At 49.3% G+C, this 10,035-nt stretch overlaps 1 protein-coding gene across 1 annotated transcript; it reads right to left on the bottom strand.

Annotated features, from left to right (window-relative positions):
* Nucleotides 1-7,855: 7,855 nt before the first annotated feature.
* Nucleotides 7,856-10,035, bottom strand: LOC133860538 (uncharacterized). The gene is made up of 3 exons (XM_062296123.1): nucleotides 9,337-10,035; nucleotides 8,454-9,193; nucleotides 7,856-8,246 (listed from the first exon to the last, which is right to left on the bottom strand). Exons 1-3 carry the CDS (start codon nucleotides 10,033-10,035, stop codon nucleotides 7,856-7,858), a joined length of 1,830 nt encoding a protein of 609 aa, XP_062152107.1.

Raw genomic sequence — 10,035 nt, 5'->3', positions numbered from 1 at the left:
CTTGGGGTTGTGCCTCACATCCTTAAATCTCGGGTAGTCTTAGGATGTCTGCGGATGATGGAGTCAGGGTGCACCCGGGTCGGTTCGGTTGAATCGGATCGGGCTCGAAATGGCGGGACTGGGCCTCCGATGAGTTAATTTGTGGATTATTAGGCCTTGGTCGGTGTATGTGATGGGCCAGATTCTCGGGTTGGGCCTAGCAGCCGAGAAGGTTGAAATTCTTCCCAACAGTTACCCCCCAATTCTGTTAGGTAAATTTTATACTTGAGAGAATTTAGGAATAACTAATTGATCTTTACCCTGATGTATTTTGAATTTTGGGTCGGGCGTATGAAGCCGAGAGCGACCAATGGCCCTTCTCTTCCTATACTTTCGTTTTGAGTCGGTGGTCCATCTAGGAGGCATTGTTTTGTGCATACCTTGTCCACCCGAGGGCCTTCGCACGCCATCTTCTAAGGAATTCCCGCTCTTTTTCCTTTCATTTCAAAATTTCAAATTCAAATTTCAAAATTTCAAAGTTCCGAATTTCCTCAGAATTCGTGAGCCGCGTGTCAAGTATGATTTGAATGCCGGTTCGTCTGTCAAGGCGTGTCTTATCTGCCAGGTGTGCCACCGGGGCTCTCTGGCTGCCAGTTTTGGAAGAACAAATTCGAACGAGACCGTTCAGCTTCCGGTAGACTGTAATCGGTCAACCCTGTGGTCCTTTCGATCTGTCGACGTGCGTCAGCAGAACATTAAATTTGATTTGACGTCGGTTCGCCTTTCGAGGGGCGCTGTGGTTGTTAGATGTGTGACTGGTGACGGTTCGACTGCCGGTTTCGAAGGATGAGATTTGTTCACGTCTCTCTGTTTCCCGGTTGTTCATGACCGGATAATCCCAGTTGCACTTGAGCATAAATACCCTCTTCCATCCGCATTTCTCAATCTTGTCCTGAACTTTTCCTCCTCTTTTTTCTTTGAACTCGTATATCTTTCTTTTGGAAGTTTATCCAAACCTCGTCTTTCCGCACCATGTCCGACATAAGGGAACTCCCAGCGGTTGTCGTTTCGGAGTCTGAAGAAGAGGAATTACTATCCGAGGACGAGGTGGTACCCGAGCAAGTCAACGTCAAATGCCTCTGGTGCCTCTAGACCACCGAGGAGCTTCAAAGGTCGGTACCGAGGATGAATTTCACCTCCGGAACAATTATGATATTCCCCCCACGGTTCTGTTACATTTTCAAAATCCTGTTACCCGGGAGATTCGTGGGGGCGATCTCGTTATTTACGAGAAAATGCTCTTAGCCGGGCTGCGATTTCCTTTTCCGGACATTGCCCCGGGAATTGGTACTATTTCTTGGGGTGTCCCCGAGCCAGCTTACACCGAACGCATGGAGATACCTCCTCACCTCTTTCATTCTGTGGCGAACAGTGTTGGGGGCTCGGATGACAATTCTGGAGTTCTTCAACATCTACCAGGCGGCATATAAAAGAGAGGGGGTTGTTAAGTTTACTGTTAGGAACAACCCCATCTTTATTTACCTTTCTCAAAGTTATTCCAACAATCGGGGTTGGAGGTCGATTTTTTTTTCGAATCTCGGGAGACTGGGAGTCGGTAGCATCCTTACCGCCCAACCAAAGGATATCAAGAGTCTGGAGACCTATCCAGGTTGACCTGCGGGAAGCTCCGACCTTGAATGCGACCGGCAAGAGAAGGGTGGCCGCAATGTTGTTGTTCTCTCAGACTCCAGGGAACGATATGAAGATAGACTATGACAACATAGTCACCGACGAGAATATGCGGAAGGTTTTCAGGTATCAGATTCCTACCGAGAAGGTTTGGTATGATCGAAAAGGAAAACAAAAGCCGAAGAAATCCGAGGGTGAAGCGGCCGGCACTCCACAATCGAAGGTGTCGAAGGTGGCCCTCGGATCTAAGAGGGTCATCAAACCAAAGAAGACCGGTAAGGTGACCCACCCTCCGAGAATGCTAAGTAAGGCGACCCAAGTTCCGAGGACAGTGATTGTACCTCGGGATAGCCTTACCCCAACCCTTTCTGCTCCGGCGACCGACCTTGGGAGTGACTTGACTAGAGCTCCCGAAAATACGATCCCGACTGCCCCTTTATCTGCCGTTATTAATCCCGTTGAAGTTAGAAATCCAGGGGAAGCATCTGGTGGGGAGACTATGGTTGTTCAGCCCAATGATCTTCTGATTGGGGTCGTTCATGCGCCCGATGTAATAGAAATCGGAGACGAACCCGAGGAATTAGAGAAAGGGGCTTCCGAGGTTCGGAATGCGACCAAGCGCAAAGGGAAAGAAGTGGCGTCCGAGTCGCTGAAGAGGACCCGTTTCGCCCCGGATCCTTTGGAATACGCGCTTACGCGGGCCACTGAAGCCGAGCTTCTCTTTGGTCGGCCGCGCTTTGTACTACCTCCTTTGCCAGTTACCCTGGAGGAACCGGTTGAAGAATCCGAGACTTCGGATCAATCTCCGGTTGAGAAGATAGAGGCTCGCTTGGAGTCTGACGCTGGTTTGGCCTCCGAGGATCACTTACCGGCGGAGCATGAAACATTTTTACAACCCCAGGAGGGACCGGAATCCGGGGATCATGTGGTGATGGAATCGGAGGGTCATCTGAAGACCGGGGAAATAGACTCGTTCGCGTTGGCTGGAAAGGATTCGGATCGGGTTGAAGTTACAGAGTCTTCTGGACCCGAGACTTGCGAGGACCAACCGGAGACTCGAAATCTTTCCTCGGGATTTATGGAAGCCAGAACTTCCCAACAGGAAGCATTAATCGGTTCTTTGAGGGAAGGCTTGCTGGCCTGCCCCTTAGAAACTTTAATGGGCCTGATTCCGGAAGGGTCTTCTTCGGTGTCCGGGGCTGGGTTTCCCGGAGGTCTTGCCGAGGCGATGCTTCATGCCCAGTTGCAGGTAAGCCCTGTGACTTCAAAAATATCTTTCTATACTTTGTATTATTATTTTTTTTTAAAACACCTTTTTTTTTTTTTTTTAGTGCGTTATGAGGTCGGTTGCCTTGTGGCGAGACCACCGGGGTATCACTGAAAGTCGGGCTGCTCTGGAGGCTAAGGTAGCCGAGCTTCAGTCCCGGGTTCAGGAGCTGGAATTCGAGGTGTCCCGAACCGAGGACTTGGAGTCCGATATAGAGACCTTGAAATAGGATATTCAGATCAGAGATCAGACCATCAAGGCTCGGGACATGGATCTGGCTCAGGCCCGGAAGCTGGCGGATACATCTCACGCTCAAGCACTTGAAAGTGAGAAGACCCTTGACAGAGTACTGAGCAATCTGACCGAGGCTAACGAAGCCAAAACGGCACTGTCTACCCGGGTGGCAGAGTTGGAACGGGAGAAGGACTCGCTGGTGGCCGACAAGCAATCTCTGTCCGAGAAACATAAAGAAATTCAGGCTCGGTGTAGGAGGCTTCGGAAGAAGGGTCATCACTATAAGTCCAAGTCCCGGCGTTTCAAGAAGCAACTCGCTCTGGTTCCTTGGCTTCGAGGCCTTAGTTGGGGCTGAGGATCCAACTGGGGTTTTGAGAGCTTGAGGATCATGCTTCTTCACCTGGAAGTTTTCAAGGTTGATCCTGAGACTGTGACTCCTGAACTTCTTGAGTTGCCCGAGACAGCAACCAAGGAGCTGCAGACTCTGGGAGTGGAGTTTTTCCCGGACGTGGAGGACTGGACCGAGGATGCTCCCAATCCTTATCGAGATGACTTAACCTCGGGGCCCTCTGTCTCGGAATGTACTCCCGGTAGGGAAGAAACCGAGGAACTTGGGGCTGGTGATGATGGGAACTCGACAGGGAGCCCCCTCTTGTAGATTTATATATTTTCCTTTTGATTCAGTTGTATTTTGAACTGAATACTAAACGTATGTAACCAAGTTAATATGGGAATGGAATTAGTTTTTATACTTTGGTGTTTTGATGTGTTCGCCTAAGCTTTTGTTTTGCTTGTACTACCGAGTTGTTTGATGTGCTTGCATAAACTTTTGTTCTGCTTGTGCTACCAAGTTGTTTGATGTGCTTGCATAAACTTTTGTTCCGCTTGTGCCACCGGGTTGTATTTGATTTGGTCTGGCTTGATTTGAACCGAGACATTCCTTAATGGCTAGACAAATTTGGTGATTTGTCCGAGTCACTATTGAGGATATGACCGGTGCGTGCTCCGGTCGGTTGTATTTCGAACCGAGGGAGCAATACTTTGATTTGATCTGGTCTGGTTTGATTTGAACCGAGTCATTCCTTACTGACTTTAGACAAATTTGGTGATTTGTCCGAGTCACTATTGAGGATATGACCGGTGCGTGCTCCGGTCAGTTGTATTTCGAACCGAGGGAGCAACGCTTTGATTTGATCTGGTCTGGTTTGATTTGAACCGAGTCATTCCTTACCGACTTTAGACAAATTTGGTGATTTGCCCGAGTCACTATTGAGGATATGACTGGTGCGTGCTCCGGTTGGTTGTATTTCGAACCGAGGGAGCAACGCTTTGATTTGACCTGGTCTGGTTTGATTTGAACTAGACTCCATGCTTTGAATTGAACTAAGAATAACCATAAAAATGCATTGTCGGTGTCAACTTGGTAACAACAGTAAACATAGTACAAGCAATTCACATAAAATACTTCTTCAAATGCTCGGCGTTCCAGGCTCTCGGTAATTCTTTGCCGGTCGTATCAATCAAATAGTATGCCTCTTTGTCGTGGCATCGTATAACTCTGTATGGGCCTTCCTATTTTGCTCCGAGCTTTCCCTCGATTGGATCTTTGGTGATCGGGTTTACTTTTCTCAGAACCCAATCTCCGAGTTGAAACTTTCGTGGGCTTACTTTTTTGTTGAAGTAACGGGCAGCTCGGTCTTGGTACGCAGCCCATGTTACCTGCGCTTCATCTCTTCTTTCTTGTAGCAAATCCAGATTGAGCTTGATTCCTTCGTCGTTGAGTCCCGGATTGTAGTGTGTTACTCGGAAGCTGGGTGATCTGACTTCGGCAGGGATAATTGCCTCCGAACCGTAAGTTAAAGAGAAAGAAGTAGCCTCGGTGGGAGTGCGTGTCGTGGTACGGTAGGCCCAAAGTACCTCGGGTACATATTCGGCCCAAGCTCCTTTCTTTCTGCCGAGCTTCTTCTTTAGTGTTCTGAGAAGAGTCTTGTTCGTAGCTTCCACTTGTCCATTCGCTGGTGGATATATTGGGGTTGAGTAATAATTTCTGATACGGAGTTCGGCACACCATTTTCGAAACGGTCCACAGTCGAACTGTTTTCCGTTGTCGGTAACAAAAGCGTGTGGGATACCAAATCGACATATGACTGAATTCCAGAGAAATTTTACTACGTTGGCGGTAGTGATAGTGGCGAGTGCCTCAGCTTCAGCCCACTTGATGAAGTAGTCTACCACGACAAGAAGGAATTTCCGCCCACCTTTTCCCGGTGGCATAGGCCCGACTATGTCGACCCCCCATTTTGCGAATGGCCATGGCGAAGTGATAGGGCTTAGTTTTTCAGGGGGTTGCTTCATCACCCAGGCAAACCTCTGACATTTGTCGCACTTTCGGACGAGTTTGACTGAATCCTTATTCATTGTTGGCCAGTAGTATCCGGCTCTCATTGCTTTGTGTGCCAACATCCGAGAGCCGGAATGGTTCCCGCAGACCCCTTCGTGTATTTCCTTTAGTATGTATTCCGCCTCGGAACTTTTAAGACACTTCAGAAGTGGCTCGGTATATCCTCTTCGATAAAGTGATCCTCCGATAAGCACGTACCGGGCTGAATGCATTTTTACCTTCCGAGCTCGCAGCTTCTCTTCGGGTAGGGAACCGTTGCGGAGGTACTGAATGACGTCAGTAGCCCACTCGGGTTCGTCTGATCCTTCTTCAATTTCCATCATGTCGAGTTTTGGAAGGATTGAAGGCTCGGTCTGTATCACCACCCCCCGTGTGGATGTTCTGACGACGGGCCCGGTACCGGAACCCATTTTGGAAAGAGCATAAGCTCGGGCATTCTCTTCCCGAGGAACTTTGGTTACGGCGGTTCTGTCAAAGTTAGATTGGCATTTGCGTACCTTATCGAGATATTGAATCATCTTTTCGCCTTGTGCCTCGGCCGATCCCTGCACATGGCTGACTACCACCTGAGAGTCGCTTCTGATCTCTATGTTCCTTGCTCCCATTTCCCGAGCTATTGAAAGCTCAGACAAAAGTGCTTCATACTTGGCTTCATTATTGGTGGTCACAAAATCCAGTTTGATTGCATATTGAAAAGTTTCTCCATCCGGGCTTGCCAACGTGACACCGACTCCGTTCTTCTGGTTGGCCGAAGAACCGTCTACATATGCTACCCATGTTTCCTTCTCGGGCAGTTCTTCGCTTTCGGGTGTATTGCTAAACTCTAGTAGAAAATCGGTTAACGCCTGACCCTTGATAGAAGTACGAGGGTGGAATTCTATGTCAAACTGCCCCAGCTCTACCGACCAATTTACCAACCTCCCGAAAAGATCCGGTTTTTGTAATATTTTCTTCAGCGGATGCTTGGTTAACACTCGTATAGCATGTGCCTGGAAATATGGCCTTAGTCTTCAGGCCGAGATTATTAAGGCGAAGGCCAATTTTTCGATCCGAGGATACCTCTCCTCGGCTCCATGGAGTGCTTTGCTGGTGAAATAAACCGGTTTTTGAATGCCTGAGTCTTCTCGGACCAAAGCTGAACTGACTGCCGAGGGTGATACTACGAGGTAGAGATACAAGATTTCTCCTTCCTCGGGGCTGCTCAATAGCGGTGGGTTAGTCAAATACTCTTTTAACTTCTTGAAGGTTTCCTCGCACTCACTACTCCACACGAAGGCTTTTCTCAAAATCTTGAAGAATGGGAGACATTTGTCGGTGGACCGGGAGATGAACCGGTTAAGGGCTGCTATTCTCCCGGTCAGCTGTTGCAGTTGCTTGGTGGTCCGGGGAGGTTGCATACCGAGGACAACACTTACCTGCTCGGGATTCGCCTCGATTCCTCTTTGCGACACCATGAATCCCAAGAATTTTCCGGAGGAAACGCCGAAAGCACATTTGGCCGGGTTGAGCTTCATCTTGTGACTCCTTAATGTCTCGAAGGTTTCCCCCAGGTCGGCTATATGGCCGGCGGCTCGTGTGCTTTTGACGAGCATGTCGTCAACATAGACTTCCACATTTCGTCCGATCTGATTTCGGAACATTTTGTTGACGAGCCTCTGGTACGTAGCCCCGGCGTTCTTTAGACCAAACAGCATCATTTTGTAGCAGTATAAACCTCTGTCAGTAATGAACGACGTTTTTTCTTGGTCAGCTTCATCCATGTGAATTTGGTTGTACCCTGAGAAGGCGTCCATGAACGTTAAAAGTTCATGACCGGATGTAGAGTCTACAAGGAGATCGATCCGGGGTAATGGGAAACTATCCTTGGGACATGCTTTGTTGAGATCGGTGAAATCAACACACATTCTCCACTTCCCAGTGGCTTTCTTGACTAAAACCACGTTGGCCAACCACTCCGGGTAGTTTACTTCTCAGATAAACCCGGCCCGCAGAAGTTTGTGTACTTCCTCGGATGTGGCCTGGTTCCGTTTCGGTGCGAAAGTCCTTCTTCGTTGTTTCACCTGTCAATGGCTTGGATCAACCATTAGCTTGTGGGCTATTACGGATGGGGGTATTCCCGGCATGTCCTCGTGGCTCCATGCGAACACATCTTTGTTTTTTCTGAGGAATGCCATCAAGGCTTCCTTTATTTCAGGGGGAAGCTGCACGCCTACATAGACCTTCTTCTTCGAGTCACCGAGCTCGAAATCTTCCAATTCCTCGACCGGCTCCCCCATCGGTGATTGCTATTTTTCTTCGTCCTTTTTCTTCTCTCCGAGTCTCGTGGCTTCCGGGAGCTTCTTCAAACTTGTATTATAACATTCTCGGGCCATCCTCTGGTCTCCTTTTTCGACACCGACTCCTTCTTCGGTAGGGAATTTCATGCTCAGGTGAGGGGTTGAGGTCACAGCCCTAAATTCATTGAGAGCTGTTCTCCCGAGGATGGCGTTGTAGGCCGATGGTCGGTCGATTATTAAGAACCGAACCATCACCGTCCTCTGCCTCGGGTACATTCCTGCTGTGACCGGAAGCTCGATGGACCCGAGTGGGAGCACTTGCTCTCCTGTGAATCCCACAAGCGAATGTCTCACCGGGATCACCTTACTTCGATCAATCTTCATTTGCTCGAAGGCTAACCTGTAAAGGATGTCAGCCGAGCTTCCTGTGTCAACCAAAATGCGGTGTATTTTGTGGTTGGCTATGGCCAGACTCAGCACCAGAGCGTCGGTATGTGGGAGAGATACCCCTGCGTAATCATCATCCGAGAACCCGATCACTTGTGCATCTCGTTTTTGGGACTTTGGAGGTTTCTGCACCGAGTATACCTCAAAATCCCGTAGCTACCTTGCATATGCCTTCCGCGCTGAGCTAGACTTTCTGCCTCCTCCGAAACCCCCCGAAATCGTCTGTATCTCTGGAAGGTTTTCCTGCCGTACTGGTCTGGCTCGGCTCCTACTTCTTTCTCGTGCAGCCCGAGGGTTTGGCTTGCGTTCCGATTCCCTTCCCCTTTCTTGATTTCTTCCTCCATCATCTCGGGGATTGTTTTGATCCTGATGGAACCGATTCTGATGAGGGCGATTGCCGTGCTCCGGGTCTTGCTGAATTCTCTGATCTGCAAGGAAACAGACAAGTTTTCCGTTTTCTATGAAGCGTTCAATCAGAAGTCTCAAGGATATGCCTGTGCGATGCCCGGTAGTATCATGAAACGCACAATACTGGTCGGCGTATCGTGAATGCGGATTTGCGAGCACCGGTCTGGGTTTTCGGTACATCGGGTCTCGCTTTATCTCCAGGAGAACATCCATAATGGGTGCATTGAGGGGTGTCCAGTTGTGACCTCTTAGGGACTCCTGATCCCGCTTTGGCCTAGCCTCTTCTTCTGGAACCCGCTTCCGTTCTTCCTTCCGAAGATTCTTATTTTTTGGATTCCTGGAGGTGGATAGGCGAGTTTGCTCGGGTCCCAATAGAGCTCGGAGTGTCTCCTCCTGGTTAATGCACTTCTCGACTTTACTCATAAAGCCATCTAAATTCTGAGGGGGCTTCCGGGCTATATCAGCCATTAGGGCTCCATCTTTTCGGATTCCCTGAAAGAGAGCTCCGTAGATGAAATCATCAGTTGCTACTTCGGCTTCAAGTCTAGCCTAGTTGAACCTCATAAAGAAATCTCTGAGGGATTCCTCGGTCCCTGGTGCAATGACATCAAGGATCCGGACGGCTTTCTTCTGACCCTTCTGGCCATAAACTGCGTCAGGAACATCCTACCGAGGTCCTCGAAATGACGAATGGAATTTGGCGGGAGGCTCCTGAACCAATCGTGGGCATTGCCCGAGAGGGTCAGAGGGAATGCTCGGTAGGCCACCATCTCGGGTGTTTGATGGAGATCCATGTGGGCTCTAAAATTATCTAGGTGCTCCACGGGATCTTCAAGGCCCGTATAAAATGGGATCTCTGGGACTTTGAACTTCTCGGGAAGGCAAATATTTTCCACCTCCTCGGTGAATGGAGAGGTGGTCTTCTGCAAAAGGTTTTCTACCAGGGAAGCTTTCCCCTTATCGTTCCGTTGAATAGCTGCGGTCAGAACATTGCATCTTTGTTCCAATCGGGCGATCATGCCTTGTACCGCCCTTGCCGCCTCAGGTTGAGCAGGGGGAGGGTTTCCTGGGACTTCTTCTTCTTTGTTCGGCTCCCCAGAGCCTTCGACCCGGCTGCCTTTCTCTCGGTTTCCTAGGTCAGTGACAGTTCGATGAAGTTCTGGAACTCGGGCCTGGAGGACAGCATTCATAGTGGCCAAATCCTCGATGCTCTTGGCCATCTGCTCCATTCTTTCATTCAAGCGAGTGAATTGGGGATCGTTAGAGTTTCCTTCGTCTCGGGCATTTCGGTCATCCCGGGGCACTCTGTTGGTTTCTGATCTAGTATTCACCAT

Source organism: Alnus glutinosa, chromosome 2, assembly GCF_958979055.1.
Source record: "Alnus glutinosa chromosome 2, dhAlnGlut1.1, whole genome shotgun sequence".
Lineage (NCBI taxonomy): Eukaryota > Viridiplantae > Streptophyta > Magnoliopsida > Fagales > Betulaceae > Alnus > Alnus glutinosa.
This window is presented reverse-complemented; position numbering and strand designations above follow the sequence as displayed.

Bases quoted from the DNA above. Each gene is read 5' to 3' on its own strand.
- LOC133860538 (XM_062296123.1), bottom strand. From the start codon at position 10,035: ATGGTGAATACTAGATCAGAAACCAACAGAGTGCCCCGGGATGACCGA. The intron at 9,194-9,336 runs GTCAGAAGAAAG...GCTCTCTTTCAG, and splicing joins CGCAGTTTATGGCCAGAAGG to GGAATCCGAAAAGATGGAGC. The intron at 8,247-8,453 runs GTAGCTACGGGA...CATCCTTTACAG, and splicing joins GCGCGGAAGGCATATGCAAG to GTTAGCCTTCGAGCAAATGA.